At 44.7% G+C, this 22,383-nt stretch overlaps 4 protein-coding genes and 1 non-coding gene across 5 annotated transcripts in view; 2 read left to right on the forward strand and 3 right to left on the reverse strand.

Annotated features, from left to right (window-relative positions):
* Positions 1-3,148: 3,148 nt before the first annotated feature.
* Positions 3,149-5,019, reverse strand: exosc3 (exosome component 3). The gene is made up of 4 exons (XM_028960565.1): positions 4,604-5,019; positions 4,050-4,199; positions 3,729-3,880; positions 3,149-3,650 (listed from the first exon to the last, which is right to left on the reverse strand). Exons 1-4 carry the CDS (start codon positions 4,817-4,819, stop codon positions 3,443-3,445), a joined length of 726 nt encoding a protein of 241 aa, XP_028816398.1. The 5' UTR covers positions 4,820-5,019; the 3' UTR covers positions 3,149-3,442.
* Positions 5,020-5,204: 185 nt separating this feature from the next.
* Positions 5,205-6,146, reverse strand: LOC114767779 (probable pancreatic secretory proteinase inhibitor). Its single transcript, XM_028959492.1, has 4 exons — positions 5,915-6,146; positions 5,784-5,815; positions 5,570-5,682; positions 5,205-5,414 (listed from the first exon to the last, which is right to left on the reverse strand). The coding sequence occupies exons 1-4, from the start codon at positions 5,964-5,966 to the stop codon at positions 5,369-5,371; spliced, it is 243 nt and encodes an 80-aa protein (XP_028815325.1). The 5' UTR covers positions 5,967-6,146; the 3' UTR covers positions 5,205-5,368.
* A 1,106-nt stretch (positions 6,147-7,252) lies between these two features.
* On the forward strand, positions 7,253-11,674 carry nipsnap3a (nipsnap homolog 3A (C. elegans)). Its single transcript, XM_028959491.1, has 6 exons — positions 7,253-7,389; positions 8,331-8,538; positions 8,782-8,943; positions 9,657-9,806; positions 10,177-10,263; positions 10,377-11,674. Exons 1-6 carry the CDS (start codon positions 7,324-7,326, stop codon positions 10,451-10,453), a joined length of 750 nt encoding a protein of 249 aa, XP_028815324.1. The 5' UTR covers positions 7,253-7,323; the 3' UTR covers positions 10,454-11,674.
* On the forward strand, positions 8,059-8,140 carry trnas-uga (transfer RNA serine (anticodon UGA)). Its single transcript has one exon. It is a non-coding gene; the product is annotated as a tRNA-Ser (tRNA).
* The window catches only part of abca1b (ATP-binding cassette, sub-family A (ABC1), member 1B), a 28,131-nt gene continuing 16,947 nt past the window's right edge, over positions 11,200-22,383 (reverse strand). The window contains exons 19-48 of the mRNA XM_028959490.1: positions 21,934-22,065; positions 21,704-21,843; positions 21,464-21,601; positions 21,168-21,388; positions 20,978-21,053; positions 20,625-20,851; positions 20,491-20,542; positions 20,284-20,403; positions 19,795-19,943; positions 19,584-19,708; positions 19,404-19,502; positions 19,114-19,303; positions 18,921-19,015; positions 18,790-18,822; positions 18,596-18,701; positions 18,426-18,506; positions 18,168-18,337; positions 17,831-18,008; positions 17,597-17,712; positions 17,366-17,510; positions 17,128-17,251; positions 16,913-17,042; positions 16,702-16,822; positions 16,063-16,125; positions 15,854-15,960; positions 15,584-15,725; positions 15,201-15,335; positions 14,311-14,414; positions 12,929-13,265; positions 11,200-12,818 (exon numbers count right to left, since the gene is read on the reverse strand). Of these exons, the coding sequence (XP_028815323.1) occupies positions 12,663-12,818; positions 12,929-13,265; positions 14,311-14,414; positions 15,201-15,335; positions 15,584-15,725; positions 15,854-15,960; positions 16,063-16,125; positions 16,702-16,822; positions 16,913-17,042; positions 17,128-17,251; positions 17,366-17,510; positions 17,597-17,712; positions 17,831-18,008; positions 18,168-18,337; positions 18,426-18,506; positions 18,596-18,701; positions 18,790-18,822; positions 18,921-19,015; positions 19,114-19,303; positions 19,404-19,502; positions 19,584-19,708; positions 19,795-19,943; positions 20,284-20,403; positions 20,491-20,542; positions 20,625-20,851; positions 20,978-21,053; positions 21,168-21,388; positions 21,464-21,601; positions 21,704-21,843; positions 21,934-22,065 (4,012 nt within the window). The 3' untranslated portion in view covers positions 11,200-12,662. The remainder of the gene's footprint in view (positions 12,819-12,928; positions 13,266-14,310; positions 14,415-15,200; positions 15,336-15,583; positions 15,726-15,853; positions 15,961-16,062; positions 16,126-16,701; positions 16,823-16,912; positions 17,043-17,127; positions 17,252-17,365; positions 17,511-17,596; positions 17,713-17,830; positions 18,009-18,167; positions 18,338-18,425; positions 18,507-18,595; positions 18,702-18,789; positions 18,823-18,920; positions 19,016-19,113; positions 19,304-19,403; positions 19,503-19,583; positions 19,709-19,794; positions 19,944-20,283; positions 20,404-20,490; positions 20,543-20,624; positions 20,852-20,977; positions 21,054-21,167; positions 21,389-21,463; positions 21,602-21,703; positions 21,844-21,933; positions 22,066-22,383) is intronic.

A 22,383-nucleotide genomic window follows, 5' to 3' on the forward strand; every position in this document is an offset into this window, starting at 1 on the left:
GGTTTTTCCACACGCTTCTTGCGACCCTGTTGACTATTTTGAATGAAACGCTTGATTGTTCGATGATCACGCTTCAGAAGCTTTGCAATTTTAAGAGTTCTGCATCCCTCTGCAAGATATCTCACTATTTTTGACTTTTCTGAGCCTGTCAAGTCCTTCTTTTGACCCATTTTGCCAAAGGAAAGGAAGTTGCCTAATAATTATGCACACCTGATATAGGGTGTTGATGTCATTAGACCACACCCCTTCTCATTACAGAGATGCACATCACCTAATATGCTTAATTGGTAGTAGGCTTTCGAGCCTATACAGCTTGGAGTAAGACAACATGCATGAAGAGGATGATGTGGACACAATACTCATTTGCCTAATAATTCTGCACTCCCTGTAGAAAGATATTTTATACATACATACATACATGTATGTATATATATATATATATGTGTGTGTGTGTGTGTGTGTATGTACACACACACACACACACACACATATATATATATAAATAAAATAGGAAGCAATACAGTGCTGAGTTTAAAGGCCAAACATGAAGCTGTTTTGTTAACTGTTTTGTTGGGAGCCGAGACGACTGCAGCCGTCTGCTTCTCAGACCGTCTGAAAACAGTCTGGTTTCCTGCCATAAAGCCAGGCCTGCATCCAAAACAATAAATCTGCATGTGAAATAGAACAAAATGTCCAACTTTAGGCATTTAAAGAGATTTAAACCCCTCACCTGGGGCCGGATGCTCTCCAAACGCCTGCTGCATGCGCACAGCGAAAGACGAAGGGCATTTTAAAAGATGTGTGGAGTTTGGTCTCATGGTGCTTCATGGTTGACGTCGCCTGATTCATCGTTGGCGCTCTGAGGGACGCAGGGCTTCACGCTTAAGAACGTTGGGCCAACACCACATGGTCCTCAGACTGTTTGCTTTGGCAGAGATTGTTTTACAAGTGAGGCCGCGCCATTTTATGATCCGATTCCCCACACAGTCGTAAACACGCTGAACGCTCCACCATGAGCAGAGACGTGGCTGGAATTATGGTGGGCCGTCTTAAATTCTCCCTGTTCTCTCTTTATTCTCTCACGTTTTCAGAGAACTTCTCCTGCGGAGAACTGTGGAGGAGCGTGGAGATGTTCCAGGGGAGGTCTGCGCTGCCAACGTGGCAGATTCCCCTGGAACATCTATACTGTACGTCCACGTCAGCACATCAGTGTTGTCCATAGACTTTTCTCCATCATCAGTTCATAATTTGTCATCGTGGTGTTCCGGTAGCTCATAGCAAGATGCCGATTGGCTGCCTTGGATAAGTTACTGAAAAAGTGCAGTATTTTCGAGCAATATTCCTAGCAACGCGTGGGCCTTGTCAGGTCCGGCGAACACAATCTTTAATTATGTTTTCAATGATTGACAGCTCACACACGCCACTTCCTTATTCTGGGTTGTTTAAACCTGCACCCGTCATGTCACACGTGTAAACATTATTAAAGCTCATGTGCCTCTCTTCATTTAACTATTTAAATCCAGAGGAGCGTAGGCTGATGTAGGGCCCTGTGTCTTATAGCACTGATCATCAACAAATCTCAACATTATGTCAAGGGACAGTGGTGACCTAACAACCAAGGAAGCAGACCCATAATCGGAAGGTTCCTGATCGTCCAGGTTGCCACTGAGGTCCCCTTGATCAAGGTACCATCCCCACACGCTGCTCCTGCTCACCAAGGGTGATGGGTTACTTTTACAGCCCATATCCAGTTACTTAGTGAACAGTGAACGAGAAGTAATTGCCATTGTGGTACACTGCAGCGCAGCACATGGTGCACACAAAATGTTTATGCTGAACATTTTATCATCTGCTTTTTACCCATTACGCCTTGGTGAGTGGGCACCCATGACAGACCCAGGCGGATCAAGATTTGAACCGGCAACCTTCTGAATATAACCTGATTCAAAATGCAATAACTTCACTTGCCCGACAAGATTCAAATTCATGGAAATTCACATCAGTCCACGTGCTGTCAAATAGTACACTAGATTTGATATGGTAATTTTCTTCCTCGATTCCTTTAACCGCAGATTTTTTTCCGTAATCCTGTCAAGGGATTATTTATGTACATAATATTAAGAGGTAAGGGCACATTTTCCTCAAGTTGATGCTTTGTGACCAATAAAAATGGGCCAAACTGCTCCAAACCGGAAGCTCTTGTGGGATGGCCTCGGTCTGCAGTGGTCCAAGGAAGGAACCCTGGTCAAGGGCAGCCAAGCTGGGTCACAGTGTGCCAGTGACTGAGGTCTGTGTACTTATCCTCCAGCCACTCCCACACACACGCCGCTTTTATATCGATCAGTTCACAGAGCGTGTGTTCAGGAGGACGAGAAAAATGCTCAGTGCGTGTCTTCAGCTTAGCTGCACAACACATCTTTAACAAGGTGTTGCTTAACATTCACTCTTTTTAAATTGAGGCTCTTACTTCACCGTTTCTTGCTCCCAGTAGCCAAAAAAAATGGCACAGACAACACTGCAGTATTCATTTAAGGGCATTAGACCGAACACTTCGACTGAAGCAAGCCTGTGCAGAAAAGCCGGACTGATTTCTGAGCTCACAAGTGTCCTTTTCAACAGGGAACTGACTTTTTAGTTTTTTTTATATATATGACAAAATTAATAGTCTGCACTAATAATCTTGCCTGTGTTCTATTAGCCAAAGTTTTATGTACATTAAAATGTGGAGGACCAAAATAATCTCTATCTACGGAAACTGGACCATTTGATCCAGAGGATCCTGCCTGGGTTCTTCTTATGAAACATTGAACTCCCAGTCCAAACTTAATCTTATGCCGTTTGTTGGAGTCCAAACACATCTTTTCCCCCCATAAACAACTCCAACTCCCCTCATTTTCATGGTGGTGTTTGTTATGTGGCTTTTGTGTGTGCCAAGAAGCAGTCTGGAAGATGTCAGCTCAGACAAGAGAAAGAGATGAAGTTGCTGCCTTGTTACTACGCCGCCTGCTGGTGACCACTGTAAAAGTCTATATCTAGGTTTCACCTAGATACAGAGAAAATAGAGCAGAACAAAAGCTGACCGCTGTTCACAAAACCAGTGGAGACTGTTCAAATAACCTAAAGAACCAAATAAAAAATTAAAAGGTGACCAAGAAGGGAAAACTTATTTTATACCAAAAAAATAGATTTCCTACCAATGAAGTGTTCATATGCCTTTTTCTTGTCAGTAAATGAGGAAAATACCTAATTCTCTTGTAAATAGTGACAAATTCCAGATATTCAATAACCTCCACAGAGAAGATTTGTACTACATATACACTTTCCAGACTTTTCAATACAAGCAGACACCAGTGTCGCAGAACAGACTTTCGTATTGGCTGGTCCGTAACAGATCTTCATAACCTCGTCTCCGGTACAGTATGCAGTGGCAGGCGCCACAGGTTTACAGGTTGCCCTCTGCCACCCTCTGGAAGAGAGTCTGGCGCTGCTGGGCGGTCATGTTCTCACAGCTCTCCAGGAGGTTGGTGACTATCAGCGTCTGCTGGATGCTCTTGGCCTTGACCCACACACGGCCGTTCAAGCCCACCACCATCTCAAATGGGAAGAGCTTCTCCAGGTCTTTTACGATCATGCTCTGAGGAGCCAGTAACCTGAAAAAAAAAAAAATTGTTGTTAAGACGCCAACAAGACCAAGTACGTGTGTGAGCAAGTTGGGGGTGAGCACACACCTGCGGACCAGTCCCAGTGACAAGCGGAACATCAGCCCTCCTTCACCAAACACTCCCATGCCGTTAGCGTGGCCACAACTGTCGATGCAGGCCAGCTCGGGTTCCATGTCTTTATTAGCGATGATGAAATGGGCATAAACTAGGTCCCCCACCTGCAATCCAGCAGATGGCACAGATTACAGAACGACTCAGTTCACGTGAACACATATGGGTATAAAAGGTGAGTAAAGAAAGTTGTATTTGAAATAGTCTCCATGATGACACTTCTAGGCCTAAACAGTTCACTACGGTCACAGAAATCAGTGGTCCGTTGACACTGGCCTGAACATTGGGTCGGTTCCTCTTGGTGGCTCCCTCGAAAGCCAGGAAAGACAAGGAGGCCGGCTCGCTCCCACCCACGTCCACCTTAAACACGTCTCCAGATCTAGCGGTGATGATGCCAATCACGCGCTCACCCTTGGCTGGAACATACTGGGGGAGGGAATACTAATAAACTTCTAAAGCAGAGATCTCTCACAGAACCAACATGGCTTGAGGAGGAGGTCAGACTGTCCAGGCAGGAACTAGTCCACGTCAGAAGGTTCTTTTACCACCTTCCAGTTCTGGTCTTACACTGGTGACCGCAGCATGGCACACGAAGCCAGAGCTTAAACACAAAGGCAGCTTGTCTACGGTCCTTTTATTTGATTTTATCACGAAGCTTCTACTTAACTATGCACAGTCTGAACAGTGTGGTCCAGGATGGCTTTCACTGCGTGTTGTACTCCTGTAACTGTGCATGCATCTTGAACTCACGACGCTGAGTTTATTAATACAGAGTATAGTGGGCCTTACCAGACGCTTTATAATGAATATAAGTAACATATAAAACGTACCCGTTTCTGCTGCGAGTCAATCCAGTAAACGTTCGGCGCTTTGTGCCGCAAAACGCCGCTTTTGCACACGAGGACTTGGTCTCCGTTTCGACGGAGGCCGGGCCCGCACACCGCCTTCTCGGCCTTAACGTCGCTGCCGAATTCCGGTAGCCGAAGCGAGAAAACGTCTCCCGGCAGCAAAACCTCGTCTACTTTCTCTCTGAAGCTGACCGGCATGGTGCGACGCCTCGGCAACGTGCTGCCGCGCCAGGTTTTCACCCGGAAGTGGCGTTGCCAGATCTCGCGAGAACAACGAGCAGCTGGTCTCGGAGGCGAGACGACGTCGAATCTTCTCAAACAAGCTGCCCGTGGTGGTTTTATTTTAACGCGAAGACGGGCGTCGGGCGCAGCGCTGGGGCCGTGTAGATTAGCCGCATCCAGTGGCGGTCGCGTATAAAGCGTTTGGTAACACTGAGCGCACAAGAGCGCCCCCTAGTGATCATTTTAATTAAGTCACCAAAAAAAACTTCATACTGCTTTATAATGAATGCTGACACTATTGAGTGGTGTTAAATGTTATAACATTTATGGATCTTGGAACGTAAAATAACAACACAAGAGCTTTAGGTTTTGAATACACTTTTAATATCTTAAATAAATCTGCATTTATTTTTACACATGCATTCTGTCTCTCTATATATATATAAAACAACAAATCTGAATATGTGATGAAACAACTTTATATGATGGCAATAGTAGGGAGTAAATGTGGCTCCTCTGAACATCTCAGCAGCGGCCCTCTTTCACTATCAGAACATCGGCGTTGGTTTCCCTGGAAAAAAAAGCAGGCAAGGCGCTGCGTTAAAACAAGTGACAGAGTTTCAGAGTCTCATGTAGTCGGTAACAAGTCACATTTAAGCACAATGCATGACAGCACATAGCTTGAGACAGCTTTTTTATAGAATGAAGGCAGCGGAATTGACATACATCCTGTGGACGCACAGGGCGCACTCGTTGGGGTAGGTATTCCCATCGTTTCCACAAAGTGGAGAGTAGTTGAGGGGACATGCCTGAGTGATACTTATATCCCCACAGGCAGGCTGGACACACACACACACACACACACACAGAGATACAGTTTGAATGTGCAGGATTAAAGCGGTTTATGGCATTCTTAAAAGTAATACATCTTAAATCGTACCCTCCTATAGAATCTTGACTTGTCCTCTGCCTCTGAAAAAAAAGTTGCATGATAGTTATCATGAGCCCTTGCCTCGGGTAAAATAAATATCCATGCAAATTTGACTGCAGCGTTGTGAGGAATGGCCTTACCTGCGAGGCAGAAGAGGACCAGTGAGATCAGCAGGATCCCTCGCCGGATCATGGCTCTGGATTATCGGTATTCTGCTGTTCTTTTTATGCCACAAACTGTATCAGCTGTCTTCCCCTGCTTCTCTTCCAGGTCTCTGCTGTCTGCCACACGTCTGTCTGACTGTAAAATAACGTGACACCCCTCGCCTATGTTTTGACGCAGGTTCTCCCCCCCAATCTGATGGATGCAGACAGTTGGGACCATCCCCTCTATTGTCCTCTCTTTATTAAGGGATGAACATTCCGACTGGACGAATATTGCTGAGCTCACCCTAAAACACAGCGAGCGTTATATCACTAAAAGCTCTTTGTTACAGGAGGGGGGTGTGCTGATTTGTTTGTGTTCTTGTGACAGCACACGTGCCTTTGCAGACATCATTTTAAAGCAATGCCAATAACTATGTATTAAAATATCTGTCTGATGACGGCGCCTCTAAACTATGAGTTACTGTTTAAAAGAATGTCACGTTTTTATCATTTTTATAATTTGCTGGTATGGTATTTCATTTGTGCAACGCACAATGAAGACATGCCGAAGGTACATGTTTTATATTCTAGTTTCTTTAAAATAGCAACCTTTTGCTCTGATGACTGCTTTGCACACTCTTGGCATTCTCTCGATGAATTTCAAGAGGTCGTCACCTGAAATGGTTCTCCAACAGTCTTGAAGGAGTTCCCAGAGGTGTTTAGCACTTGTTGGGGTCCAGCTCACCCCAAACCATCTCGATTAGGTTCAGGTCCAGTGACTGTGGAGGTCAGGTCTCCACTTTTTGTTAAGTACAAAACTCCACATGTTGTTCATTCATAGTTTTGATGCCTTCAGTGAGAATCTACCAACGTAAATGGTTATGAAAATAAAGAAAACACATTGAATGAGAAGGTGTGTCCAAACTTTTGGCCTGTACTGTGTATAAGTAATTGTATAATGAACACTGCCTTGTAAATTATTGAGTGAAATGGTGACTGAATCCAGATTGTACATTTTAATGAGATTCATGAATCACCAACTTTTTCCCTCATTCATTTTATGTCCCACAACTGATTAGATAACATACCAGAAGATAACTGAGCACGTGTCCATGTTATGTCATTCAGCATTCATTTGCTTCCATATGCTTAGATTAATTATTTAGACTAAACCATAAGCATAAACGCGTTCATTTTGTGAAATTGTTGACTTATAGGCAAATAATCAAGCTAAACGCGTGTTGCTGTTCAGTGGTGGCTCGCAATGAAACGAATATTAAAACCGGTGAACGGCGGGCTGGATTCGGTGCCGCGTCGGCCTCCGTAGTTCGCGTTTTCGAACTCGAAGTTTGCGGGCGTGCGTGGATCCGGCGCTGCTCGACTTTCGGAGGAACGCGAACAAGATGCTGGCGCTGCGAGCGACGCCGAGGCTCGCAAACAAGTCACTCGTTCCAAAAAGCATTTACGTGGTGAGTTATGGCTTTGCAGTTTAGAAAATAAATGAATAAATAATTTAGGGCCTTGCCTGCAGGCCCCTCGCCGTCTGAACTTCGTCGCTTTCGGCCCCCCAAAAAAGTGCGCTTCCAAAAAGGTGAAGTTTGTCCCATTTCGCACCTTCAGATCAGTGTGAGGACAACTTGCACAACTAAACCGAGTTGAACAATATATAACGCAACGAATATATAACTTGACAATTGTAATTAATAAAAAAACAATACAAATAACAACACAAAAGCAATACCAATTACGAAGGCGTGCGTGTAATTGCAATGCACTTTTAAATATTCGTACATTTTAGACATGTGTTACTGTAACTGATCTCTTGCCTGTGAAAGTCAGAACTTTGCTCGGAAAAGCAGAGTTTGGCTTATTATTAACATGCCGGCACTGTGGTCTTCACTCACGCACCCTCGTGTTAACCGGCCCTGAAGCGCCTGCTATATTACCACCAAAAATCCAGCTAACGTTGGAGGAGAAATGTAATAATAATAATAAAAAGTAAGTATTCTAGTAAGCGTATTATATATATATATATATATATATATATGTGTGTGTGTGTGTGTGTGTACGTGTGTACACACATACACACACGTTGTTTTTCGTGCGAGTGTGAAGTGTGCGCGTGTGTGTGTGTGTCAGCTGCGATGGCCGAGTGGTTAAGGCGTTGGACTTGAAATCCAATGGGGTCTCCCCGCGCAGGTTCGAACCCTGCTCGCAGCGCTAAGTAGGGACTTAATTTTTAAAGGCTTCTAGTGGCCTAGTGTATAAAACACTCGCCTATGAAACAGACAACCATAAAGTCATGTCATTCATATACGCACACACACACACACACACACACACACATATATATATATATAATGTTTGTGTGCATTTCTGCCGCTGGGTGTCAGTGTTTCTCTTTGTTCAGCCCAAGGTCTGCGTCTCCACCGGACCGCAGCAGCAGCACGGGACTTTCTTCGAGTTCCGCACCTACTGCATCCACCCCTGCCAGAATGCCGCCTTCCTGAGCCTGACCAATGAGAAGATTCACCTGCGCACCGCCCACTCGGAGCTCGTCGGATACTGGAGCGTGGAGTATGGTGGTCTGAATCAGGTCTTCCATATCTGGAAGTATGGTGAGGTGCATCACCAAAAAGAATTAAAATAACTATACAGTACATACAAATTTGTTAAGTTTCAGCTCATCAAGCTTTTGCATTATTATTAAATAAATGCTTCAGAAAACAGTCTTCAGTTGCTTAAGTAATGCTCAAGCCACACGGAGTTAGACCTATTTCATTAGGAAAGATTATGCTGTGGGTTGTGTGTGTGTGTGTGTGTGTGTGTTGATGAGGCCGACGTGTTTGTTGTTCCCTCAGACAGCTACTCTCAGCGGGCGGGAGTTCGCGCAGCGCTTGCTCGGGATTCAGACTGGATGGAGCAGTACATTTCCAAGGCCATGGCCATGCTGACTTCACAGAATAACGAGGTCACCTACGTAGTCCCATGGAGCAAGATTCAGCAGCCACCGAAGGAAGGCGGTACGAACCGCGATCTTCCTGTCCAAGTTTATATTGCGCTAAATTGCAAATGGTTCTGCTAATTAGACATCAGTGTCAGAGTAATTAATGATATTATATTAAAAGATTGCTTAAAATGAGTTGATAATGCAATAATTCTTTTACAGAAAAAGGATAATAGAATATTAGAACCATATTAAATAAGTTTATGGGGAGGAATTATGCCTTTAAACTTTAAACATTAAAGTGGCACTTTTTATGTCCTGGATCACCTTGATTTCCCATTCTAATTTTTGACATTCATTAAAGAAAATCTCTCATTTGATCCCAGCAGGCACATAGACATTAATGGTGACATTAATCTGGGCTTCATTGCAACAAACAGCCATCAGGCTCCTTTTTCGGGTTTATATCGCCACTGTGTCGTTACACCGTGACTGTGGTGTTACAGGCTCCGAATCTCTGACTGGGCTTGTTGTGATCCGGCCGGGGCAACGTGGGTTAGCTGTGCTCGGCGTGAATGGGAGAGATTACGCCTAAGCTCGTTTTGGCGGCTGTTTACGAGTGGAAAACTGAGCTGGAAAACAGGCGGGGTGGACATGAGGTCATTTACTCTTCTGCACGGTGTTATGCCAAGAGGATTACTGGTGCTGGTGCAGGAAGCATAAAAAGAAGCACCAAACTTTCGCCTGGGAGTGTGTCGACCTCGCATGTTTTATGTGCGTGTGTTTCAGGGGTCTATGAACTTGCCACGTTCCAGATGAAGCCAGGTGGTCCAGCGGTTTGGGGTGCGGCCTTTAAGGCCGCCGTGAGTGTTCATGGTAAAACGGGCTACGCCCTCCCTGTGGGGGTCTTCCATAACGAGTTTGGTCCTCTGAATCGAGGTGAGTATATGCGCAAACTCAAGATGGGAAAAAAAAAAATTGTAAAAATCCATGCATTAACTGTTAAAACACTGAGGGTCAGTTTCCTGATCAGGGATCAAGTCTGGTCTTCAATGAAGTTCTCCATTCAGGCTTAATCCATGACCTGGAAACTTAAATATAATTTGCATGCATGTGTGTTTGTAGTTCACCTCCCATTGTTAAATGTGGGAGGATTTTGAAGCGTGCACAACGAAACAATTGAAAAGTAAGTTGTGTGAAACTAGGCACGGATCAAAACGCATCACGCTTCATTACGGCAGTTTCTGACGTCTGCTTTTGGAATGCCCTCTTTGTGTGACTGCGGTTTGTTTGTGCGTGTGCGGGTCAGTGCATGTTTTGTGGTGGTATGAAGGGGCGGATCAAAGAGCTGCAGCCAGACACAAGGCCCACGGAGACCCTCGAGTGGTGGCTGCTGGTATGTTTTGCATTCGCGTCAATCCAAACGAACCTCTGAGATCCAAAGAATCGATTGGCCGCATCTGTTATCGATGATCAGGTGCCTGATTCCTTTTTTTCTTGTGTCCACAGTGAGAGAGAGCGTGACCTATCTGGACTCTCAGCAGAGCAAACTCATGTTCCCCACACCCTTTTCCCCTCTGAATTGAGGGCGCTGAACAGACACTGGACGGACCCACACACACACACACACACACACACACACACATACATGCATACATACATACATGATGGTTGAGTTAGCCATTGCCAGTAGTCTAACTCAGATGAAAAAGGTTCACCTGGGCCTCAGACATCCATCCATGTTGTTATTCCGTGCCACGCCCTGCTCGCCAGTCCATATTATCATACTGGCTAACGTTTTTAATTAGTTCCTACAGTGATGTGTTAGTGCACAATTACCGCCTGTGCTCATTTTACTAACGGCAGTGACCAGCCCTTTAATCAAAGGTCAAGCATGTGAGTGTGACTTTTTTTCTTTCTTTTTTTTTTTTTTTTAACTGTGTTTTAGCCTCAAATTATGTAGACAACATGTTTACAACCATAAATGTTGCACTTGAATCCCATCTCATACATTCCAGGTCAGAGAATGTGTCTGCATGTAATGAACAAGTCAGCACTTACAGCAGGAATGGCATTTGAGAACCAGTCCTGTTTTTTTTTTCTTCTATTTGTAATGTGGAAAAAAATTAAGATTCTGAGTAGTATTCTACATCAAAATAAAACTTGAGTGTAATATTAATAATTTGCCAAGCTATGTACCTAAATATGTTTAATAATGATCTGTTATATGGTGCAGTAATTATAAGGGTTAATAATGTTTTTAGACAAAGGGTCTAATAGATGTACTGAGTATGTAAAACATTGTATGTGAAGGAAGAAATAGACACAATAATAAAAGATTTGTGGTATTTTTATTATGTAAATAACTTGTACAGGTTGAGTAACAGTTATTCCTACAGCCTCTAGCAATACTGCATAAAATGTAAACATGTTAAATATGGAAAATGTCTACAGCAAAATAATCTGTCCATAGTTAAAAAAAAAAAAAGAAACTGAATGATTTGATAATGTTTGGATATTCCAGTGCAACACAATTCCAATCATCCCCTATTATGAAATGCTGGGAATTCTGACCGCTTTCCTGGCTCAAGCCATGGAGAAACGCTGATCCGGGTAAAATAAAATAAAAATACTGATGGATAATCACATTACGCCAACGTATAAACTGGGAATGGGAATACCACTGACTTAACCGAGGGGGAGGCTGCTCATTCAAGTAATGGAGTTTGCTTGGTTTAGGCCTCATTCTTTCAGTCATTTCCTTCTCTTGAGTGCTAATAATTAAAAGAAAAATGGAAGTACAGGCACAAGAATGGCTGGTTGAGATGTCTTTGATGTAATTGTACAGATATACAAGGGCTTTTCTAACCCAGGCTGTCTTGGACTGTAAGATTGTGAGACTCTGTTGAGGTATTCTTAACCCACCAAGCAAATCTCTTTACACTTTTATTAAAAAATAGCTATAAAATCAATGCCACTTCCAGAATTGTTTAGAGTAATGAAATGCCTCACTTGACTAAAATCCTAAAGCAATTTAATTCCAAGATTGAAATATTTACATACATTATATAAATAGAAACTGACATAAACAAAAATTTAGTTCGATTTTTTTTTTTTTTTTTTTTTACATTTCAGCCCTTGGCCCTGACAATAATTGTAATTCTTCATTGCTGTTATTCAATGTCTGTGATTAGTGGATCCCATAGAAATAAAAGGACAGAGTGGGCATTACTGCTCAGCCATTACTGATTGGCTGCACTGCTACTGACTTTATTTAGTAATGATATGAGCCAAATGATTTGTTTCAATTCACCTACAAGGAGTCCTCAAACATCACTTCAGTAGTCTTCAAAATCCTGTCGAATTTTACGTTTTTAAAGGAGTCAATTAAATTTGCTGTACTCTGAACGTGGCAACCGTTGCTTCCCTGTTGCTGTTAATGGGAATGTCCATTCCATCCTTTTTTCCTATGTTGCATCCGAGCCACAGATCTACAGGCGAGCCAGGACTCACAGCACGTATTCAAGTTTACAACACACTCACACACATGGCTCAGGTGGCCATAAAGGGGCGGGGCTTCTGCCTAAAGGCTCCTGGCCTTTTCCAGATCCCTCAGCCCCACCCTGAGTACACACACATTGCATTGACTTGCATCGAGTTTCTCAGTCCGGTGGCACCACTACAGTGTCACCTACAGGGGGCGCCTCTGGCTAGAATAGAAACCAAGGCACTTCCACCAGGGGAGCAGCTTGTTCATCTGTCTTTGTCGGCATTTTCGTCAGTTGGGGGCATCCATCACACTATGCTCTCCATTGCTTTGTCTTTCTGCTCCTGCTTGAGCGGGGACGTGAGGGGGGACAGGGCCACCACTGCCTCCTTACGACGCAGAGAAATGTCTTTGGAGTGCTCAGATGGGTCGTCACTTTGGTCCTTGGCAAAGTTGACAAAGACCTGCATAACAGAAGGATGGCGAGGGGAACATGAGCTCGTCTGATGACAACACGGAGGCTTTAGAATAAAAGTGAGCCTGCTGCTTCCTTCCGCATGACATCATGCCTCACCTGATCAAGTGTCGTCTGGGAGACCGAGTAGTCCTCGATCCTGAGCCGGTCCTTGTTTTTGGCGAGGATGCTGAATATCCGGGCGAGCGAGGTGAGGGACGAGGGCAGCTGGTACTGCAGCATGTTCCTGTGCTTCTCCTTCATGATGCTGCCGGGCAGCTCGCTCTCGATGAAGCACATCACCGGCTCCAGCCGAGGCTCCGGCCCGGCCACACGCAGGATGATGGTGTAGCCGTCGCCGAAGCGGTTCTTCAGGTGCTGCACGCTGCCCAGGCAGCGGAAACGACCATTCACCATGATGGCCATCCTGGTGCATAGCGCCTCACACTCCTCCATGCTGTGCAGAAATGGAATTTTCACTGTCTTTCCACCACAAATTACAGGAGGCAAACACAACTAGTAAAAATCTAAAAATTTAAAGTAAAAATCGCTTGCTTCAGATTTTGTGTGCAAAAATGAACTATGTCTGTTGGCAAAGTAACCTTGACCTCACGCCATTATTAGAAGCGCTTATTTGCTATTACCTTCATTATATACATAAACAGGGTGGTAGTAGCCCAGTGGTTAACACACTCGCCTATGAACCAGAAGACCCAGGTTCAAATCCCACTTACTACCATTGTGTCCCTGAGCAAGACACTTAACCCTAAGTTGCTCCAGGGGGGGACTGTCCCTGTAACTACTGATTGTAAGTTGCTCTGGATAAGGGCGTCTGCCAAATGCCTTAAATGTAAATGTAAATGTAAACATTCATATATTTTATATACTCTCATTCAATGTGTGTAGGCAATCCTCCAATGGGATTCTCTATTCTGTGTGTGTGTTTTATGTGTTTCTAAACCTCATCCAATAAAGTCTTGATAGTCCACAATGATACAAAAAAATAGATCAGGATAACACGTGAGACTTCTTTTAAAATGAAGAAGGTAGTAGAAGAGAACAAAGTACAGATACTCATGTTAAACAATTATGTAGTACAAGAAAACACTAGTTCAGTAACAAATTACTTCACCTCTGAAAACAAAAATGAACTCCCTTGGATCGATTGCAAATTATATAAAAAAAAAAAAGGGAAACAGACATCACCGAGTGCTATTTCAGATCGTGGGATGATTAGCGTGACACAAGTGGTGGCCTAGTGGGTAGGGACGTGGACTTGCGGGTTCAAATAGAGCAAAATACCGTCCCCACACACTGCCCCCCGGGCACCTTTCATGGCTGTCCACTGCTCACCAAGGGTGATGTTTAAAACATTTCGTTGTGCCACCGTGTGCTGTGCTTGCTGTGTATCACATGACCAAGCTGGGTTTCACTATATCTCACTGATCAATAGATCCCACGCTCCAGAGTGTAATTCTGTATTCTGTAAGTGGATTCCTTACCTGTGTGAGGTGAGTACGACAGACCGGCCCTCCTTTATGACGCTGTGGATGCAGTTCCACAGAGCCCGCCTGGCTTTGGGGTCCATGCCTGTTGTGGGCTCATCCTGTGAACAACACCACGCATGAAAGTTTGAGTTTGTGTGCCTGTTGTTGTTTTAGCCACTTCGGAAACTCTTCTTCCACACGAGGGACTGGACTGGACTGGACTGGCAGGCTGCCGCAGTGCTTCAAGGCTCGATTTCCCATGGAGAAGAATGTGGCACTACTGAGGATGAGATCAAACGTTTCCCCTGCTGTCTGCTGACCACCTTTGCAGCCGGGATTCATAGACAATGGGACAATGGGCTTTGATCAAGTTATGCAACCACGTTTTGATGCACACATTGGATTGAGCTGTGCAGGCAAGACGGAAATGAGCACTTTTACAAATTAAATTAGTTTTACTAAAACCCAGATCTGATCGAAAAGACATTCGCCGAGCCTATGCTGACTGTGGCCAGATATCTAGCATGCTACGTATCTGGTCGAGTTGCTGACAAGTTATAGCCAATGAGAGCGCATGACGGAAAGGGGCGGAGACCCACAACTCTCTCTGCGATAGGGACAAACCATATCGCCACTCCATTTCTTTAGTTATCTAGTTACTTTTCTTTCAGAAATGCTAATTGTGCCAACGACTCATAGCAATTAATATTTAAAACCTCCAATGTCCCACGTGAGGGTTGTGTCATTTGCCTGGACACTTATCATACAACATTTAATGACACTTTTAGTGGCAACGGAACCGTCAAATGTGAAAGATCGTGATCCCCCAATTCAACAATGTAGTCTGAACCATGCCTTATTCATGTCATCTTTTATTTAAAAATCATTTTTTTGTGTTTACGCACCAGAAAAACGACGGGTGGGCCGCCAATGAGCGCCATGGCCGTGGAGAGTTTGCGCATGTTGCCCCCGCTGTAACTCCCCGCTGCTTTGTCTGCGTACTTCACAAGTCCCAGCTTACGAATGCCCCAGTCTGCAACCTGCACACACACACACACACACACACACACACAACTCATCACATTTTTGTGGGAGAAAACACTCCTCAAATGCTCACAGAAAAAACAACCGGCACATCATGCAACGGTGGCATTTTACCACCTATGCAAACATTCCAAATCTGCACACTATGTACAGTAAATTCACAGCGAGCCACTTCCCCGCACGTGAGGTTAAATAGCAATAATAATGGCCATTGTTCTTTGTGCTTGCGCTGCATCTCACTCACATCGCAGACTTCCTTCTCTGGAACGCCACGCAGCACGGCATAGAACTCCAAGTGTTCTCTGCCCGTCAGCAGATCATTAATGGCGTCGAACTGTGGACAGTAGCCCATGTTCTGGTGCACCTCATCAATCTCCCGTAGGATGCTGCCAGTCAAACAAAGCCAAGAGTCACTTCTGTCCCTGTGTGTGTGTGTGTGTGCGTGTGTGTGTGTGTGTGTGCGTGTGTGTGTGTGGCTGCTTCATTATGCGGTTATAACAACTGAGGTTATCACCTCTTCCCAGCCAGGAAGGCCTCTCCGCTGGTGACGATGGAGTCTCCGGTCAGCATTTTAAAGGTGCTGGTTTTTCCTGCCCCGTTCACTCCCAGCAAACCGAAGCACTGGGTGAAGGAGCCATAAATTTCATCATTTCCATAATTTCACTGACGTTCAAAACAGCAACCTTTTCAAAAGAGAGCGGCGATGACAAAATTCCAGCCTACCTCTCCAGGAGGAATTCCCACACACAGCCGATCCACGGCAGGCTTCTGCTTCCTTTTGTACACCTGCAGGACCAGCAGAACAATTCACATTACATCATAACATGTAACAAGTATGATTTACTATACCCCTTCTGTATGGACAGGACCAAAAAAACATCTACATCTAATATCCTGTGTGAAGCCAGTTGTTGTCATAATTAACATAATTATATATGGATGCAGATAGTTATATTTCCATAGCCAGTGATTTTGATGTGGTTCTTTATCCCCAGTGTATGTAAACGTATAGCCTCAAAACTACACTTGAGGTTGCGGTGCTTTGACTTGTTGAATATCGCCATTCAGGAGTTTATGCAAATCAATGGATGTGCACAGTGCATGATGACCCTATGTTGTGGGCCCTCTTGATGGGCCCGCTTGATTGCCCTGCTGTTATACATGTCAATGTTGTCAGTTTTAACAAAAATAATAAAAGAACAATAATATTATTCACTGGTTACATAGGATTAAAAATCCCATTTTTCCATCCCATTTTTCAATTCCGAAAATTATATTTTTTCATTTCGTTTGAACCATTTTTAATTCCTACATTCAACTAATTTCAACTAAAGCCACATGTGACCTCGTCATTATGCGGACCTTGGTAAGTTGTCGTAGCTCCAGAATGTCTCCCTGTCCAGCCCCACCGACGATCCTATGCCTCTCACGGGCAACATCTTCATCCTCATCTTTGATTGGTCTCAGCTTGGTGTTCAGTGGCCTGCAAACGTACAACAGAGTTCTGCTCATGAAAGAGTCTCTATTGATCAGCTATTTATGCTAAAGATGACGTTAATGGCAATTTTCTTACCTGGGTGTAAAGAAGAACCTGTACTGGATAAGCACGGTAATTATGAAAAAGACCACACCCTCTATTGCCATGGCGAAGAGGTTCTTGCCAACCATGTCCCAGTCGAGTGGTGAGCGGAACCGGTTCTCACCTGATCAGAATGACAGTTTACACACACAGTCTTATACTTCTGTTATGGGAGAGGGTGGAGGTAGTGGCCATGCGGCTCTTCTTACCAAATCTCTCCAGAGCATCTGCCATGGCCTGGTTCTTCACCATGTCAATAAGCCCACGCCCCAGACAAAAATGGGGGAAGATCAGGAACACATTCTTCAGAATATCATTGATTCCACCGATCTCCTGCAGATAGAGGACATTTTCATCCCTGTGTTTTTTATTCCTGTAACATGTCTGGTATTCCAATGTCCAGTACTTTATTATGCATCATGTATATAACATGACCCAGAATCTTACATTGTTTCCAAACAGCTCCATTACAAAGGTGGAGATGCTTCCATTGATGCCAATGAGGATGTTGACACTGGTCAGCACCACATACGCTGTGCTGGGGATGGTGAAGAAGAAGGATGCTGGGTACATCAGGGGTGTGATGGACCACCTGACGGAAATACACGTAGCGTTAGAATGTTCAGGAAAGGTCTGACTTTACCAAGTTTACCAAGAGGGGAAAAGAGACGCCCTCACCCATAGAGCAACAGCAGAAGGGCCAGCGCAGGGAGGTTGGTGGAGGAGACGTAGGCCTTTTGTTGGAAGCAAAGGAAGATGAGGACGACCAGCGTAGCTGGCACAACGTAGTTACACTGCAAGAGAGAAGCACATCAGGTCAAATTCATCCCGAATCCGAGACATGTCCAACAGAACCCTCCAGGTGCTTTCAGCAGTAGTGCTTTCAGAGTAGAACAGGAGAACATCACGCACCATATCCCATGTGAAGTTGGCCACCCAGTACAGGAGGGGCTGCACCCCACTGATGAACTGCATGTGCTTGGCCTTACTGACACGCTCATGGATGAGGAAGACTACGAAGCTCGCTGGGACGAAGGACATGGCAAAGATTACGCAGATGGAGACCAGAACATCCACGGATGTCGTCATTCTGGAACAGGTAAAAGTTAAAGACTGAGTAACAGTTAAATAGATTGTTCCACAATTGCTCTGCCCTAAAATGTACTCTTAATACATGACTTTGTGGCTATTGGTGACAAATGGCTTGTTAACAACAGGTAAATGACAGTGTAAAAAGTTTAAAACTCACAGAGCAACTTGGGACAGCTGCTCTTTAGTGAGGTTCAGTGGATGGTTGTGGACTGAGATGCCAAACTCGCTGGGGTCAGCGCCCGCTGGCAGGTTGGCCCGCAGGATACCATTGTGAATCACGTTCAGGAAGGCACCAATGCTGTGCCAGCCCTTGTTGTTAAACCACACCTGGATACGGTGCAAAGAAAGAAGCCGTAATGAGTTTCGATTGAACACGTTGTGATTAATTGACTTATTCCATTTAATGATTCTTGACCTTGACGTTGTTCTTGGTGTCCAGGCCATTTATGAACGCTGAGAGACTATGTAGGAAGCGGTCGGCAGCAGTGCCAGAGTCCTTGAGATGGGAGAACCACAAAATGATCGCATGCAGCACAATCATCATTAATTGATATGTGACAGCATTGCCACGGAACTCCTGCACACCTTTTGGAGGTTGAAGATCTCCCGCACGCGAGCGATTGCATCATCAATCTCTTCAGCTGGAGGGAGAACCTGAGTGCTCCTAGCGCCCAGTGAAAATCCACCATATCTGCACAGAGAACATTTTGCGTGAATGGGTGAACCGGATTGCACCGCGATTTAGGAGGGTTTTAGATTTTCTGTGGTCAGAAACGTACCTGAACTCATTGACCCCAACTTTGTTCTTAAGACTTTAAATGGAAAAAAAAACAGAAGCACAAAAAATCATTGGTTTATTGCATTACTTGTGAACAGTACAGTAACATAGTTTGTTTGAATATGATTCTACCTTTTTCCTATAATCTGAGCATAGGTCTTCACCAGATAATCTGAGATGTTCCTGCCAGTGAGGTTCTGCAGGGTGTCCATATCGCTCAGTTTCATCTGATCCCAAAAAAAAAACAAAAAACCAGAGACAATGTTTAGACATTACCACAAATCCCAAGATATTTAATTACTTCCGGTGGCTCACTTCCTGTTACCTGTGGTGGGGGCAGCCCCCCGGCTCCGGCAGGGCATTCTGGGAGCATCTTCTTGCGTCCGTCGCAGCTGCACTGACATGCAGGTGAGGGATCCTCCATTGTCCAGTTGTGTGAATGGAAAAGTTCTGCGACGCTCTCCGGAACCTCTGGCACTGACCAGTCCTCATCACCCATAGTACATGGTGCATCACTGCCACCCAAAGAAGAGGCATAACATTGGGACTGTCAGGTTTGTGCTTCATGACTGATCATATCTCTGATTTCATTCACGGTATGGGGTCACGACTCACGGTATGGGGTCACCGTCCATGCAGCGAGTTCCGAACCCGGGCCCATCCATCAGAGCATCCAGCAGCTTCTGCATGCTGGCATCTTCAGGGGCGTCATTGCTATTAAAACACATTGACAAGATAAACTTTTGCATGCATTTTATGCTTTTTTTTTTTTATTCAATTTGCATTTTTTAGTACCTGATGAAAGTGAACTGCTCTTTGTACATCCAGGGCTGGAGGCTAAGGCTGGGGTACTTTCCGAATGGAGGGACTATAAGACTGAAGACCAGAGCAATGCACACGAAAACAGCAGGGAGAACAATCTGCAAGGAGATCAGACATTAGCTGCAACCTTCCAATGAATCTTCTGAGTACAGCGTTTATTCTGAAGGAGCGGTATGCATTTTACCTGAGCGAAGAAACCTTTCCGCGAGCGCCGTGCATAGAGGAACCTCTTCCACAGCAGGGCCACAAACTGCTGCCTCTTCAGGCTCCAGCCCTTAATCTGGAATGAGCCTTTGCCATCCAGGCCATTCAGCCAGTCCGTCTCTCTGGATTCTAAGATGAATCACACGCATCACAGAGAGGAGATTTTTAATGGAATAATAACAACTCAATCATTTCAACTGGTTAGTGGTTTCCCAGGACAATATGGTTAAAGATTTTTTGTGTTTTGGTGGTTGTGATGTCATGTAATGTACAAAAAGTGGGAGTGTGCAAGAAGAAATAATAATTAAATTATATACACACATATCTATATGATTAAAACCAATTAACCACATCCTCACTTAAAATGAATTAGAACTAGTATAAAAATATATTTGATATGTATTCTAAAAATATTCTATGATATTTTATGCTATGTAATGGAATTCATCATGGCTATATATATATATACCAGGATCAACATCTGAGTCGTTACAGTCGTCATTGTCATCTTCCATCCGTGGTTTAAGGCAGCTCTGGTGGTCAGCTCCAAAGGCATGCCTGCGGTGTCTGCGCACAGGTAGGGTTCCATCTGCCGAGGAAACATCGCAAAATCACTAAAGTTCTGAGGGATCTGCTCTGGACTTTCAAGACCAGAACACAACTAGCAGGCCCGTACCTGAGATGATTTCAGTATCAACTCCGTTGTCTTCTGCCACTTTCAGGAAAATCTGGAAAATGAGGAATACAGTTTAGACAAGTCTCACCAACATGCATGCTGGTGAAAAGATACATCTGTGAACTGAAACGTACCTCCTCGAGTGTCGTGTCGGACACGCCATAGCTGGAAATTCCCAGGTCTGCTAGACGGTCATCCATTTCATGGAATAACTCAACAAATGCTCCATCTTTGGCCGACTCATAGGGAAGGATGTAGGTGATCTCATGGCCCAGGTCCTCCACCATTCGGGCGGCAGGGACATGCTTCAAGATTGTGCTGGAAATGAGGGACACGTCCGCAGGGGCAATGGGAGATTCCACTGCAGGAAAGAAAAGATATTTATTAATAAGCCACATAAACCCTACAGTATAGACTATAGACAGCTATTATCATCAGGTGGAGAGATGAAAGGGGGTGCGAGGAGTTGGAAAGGTCACACACTCACCCACTGCAGCAGCAGCTTCACTCTCCTGGTCGCTGCCCAGTCCGGCATCTGAACTGCTGTCAGACCCATCGTCTTCCTGAGAACGCAGACACACACCTTCATATTTCACAAGTCTCTTATGAAGGAGCGTATGTATGGCTGTGTGGTAGATAAACCTTTATTAGTCCAACTAATGGGAGGTGGGACGTACCTTTTTGATGAAGGAGACGGTGCTGCTGGAGTTTCGGCAGGAGCTGAGTGAAGGATCTGGATTCTTCTTGACCAGCGTGAGGTAGTAGCCCGTGCCCAACTGTGTCTTGAGGAAAAGGGAGGAGCCAACACAGCAGAGACGGCCATGGGAAATGATAGCAATGCGGTCACCCAGGATGTCGGCTTCATCCATGTGGTGGGTGGAGAGAATGATGGTGCGGCCTGACAGAGGAAAATGTCAGAAGAGTGTTCCGCTGTTTCGCATTAAAACATTAATTTGAGCTACTTGATCTCTACCTGCACGGTACTTGAGTAAGAGGTCCCAGATGCCCCTGCGAGCATAGGGATCGACTCCAGCTGTAGGCTCATCCAGGATTACGACCTTTGACCCTCCAACAAATGCCAGGGCAACTGACAACTTTCTCTGCATGCCTCCTGCAAATGCAATCCAACCAATGCAAAGAAGGTAACTTACATTATCACCTTAAGCAGCCTTAACACGACTGCCAGTGAAAAGACTGTCTCATGAGATCCTACCTGAGAGCTGACAGGTGCGGGAGGTCCGTTTGTGTGGAAGGCCAGTGTCAGACAAAATCTGCTTCATTTCGGCCTTAACACTTTCCTCAGGAAGGCCTTTCAGACGTGCATAGAACCAGATGTGTTCCTCTACAGTCAGCCTGAAAAATGGACACATCGGAAAAATTAAAAACATAAACAAAATGCAGATGGTCGCACTTTTTTAAAATGTTCTTCTTCTGAGATCTTACATGCTGAAGAGAACGTTATGCTGAGGACAGACGCCCAGGCTTTGTCTGATGGCACTGAGCTCTGAGCGGATGTCTTTCCCCATGATGTATGCAGTACCAGAGGTGGGCGGGAACAGACCGGTAAGAATTGACCTGGAACAATCAATAAGATTGGTGAAAACCAAGGTCACTGTTGGCATAGAATAGCATCCTAATGTAAGAATATCATGCAGTGTTGCCAGATTGGGCAGATTTCTGCCCAGGTGTATGGTTTTGATTTCTTCTTCACTGGCAAAAAAACTGCTTGACTGATCAGTATTTTTTGCTAAATTGAAAGCAAACAATGTACAAAATCATCTGATATCAGATAAGATGCAAAAAAAGTGGTCTAAGCCAGTGTTTCCCAACCCTGGTGCTGGAGGGACGTCTGCCAAAGAATCCTCAGTCCAGCACTACCGTAATTAGGCTCAG

Source organism: Denticeps clupeoides, chromosome 18 (assembly GCF_900700375.1).
Source record: "Denticeps clupeoides chromosome 18, fDenClu1.1, whole genome shotgun sequence".
Lineage (NCBI taxonomy): Eukaryota > Metazoa > Chordata > Actinopteri > Clupeiformes > Denticipitidae > Denticeps > Denticeps clupeoides.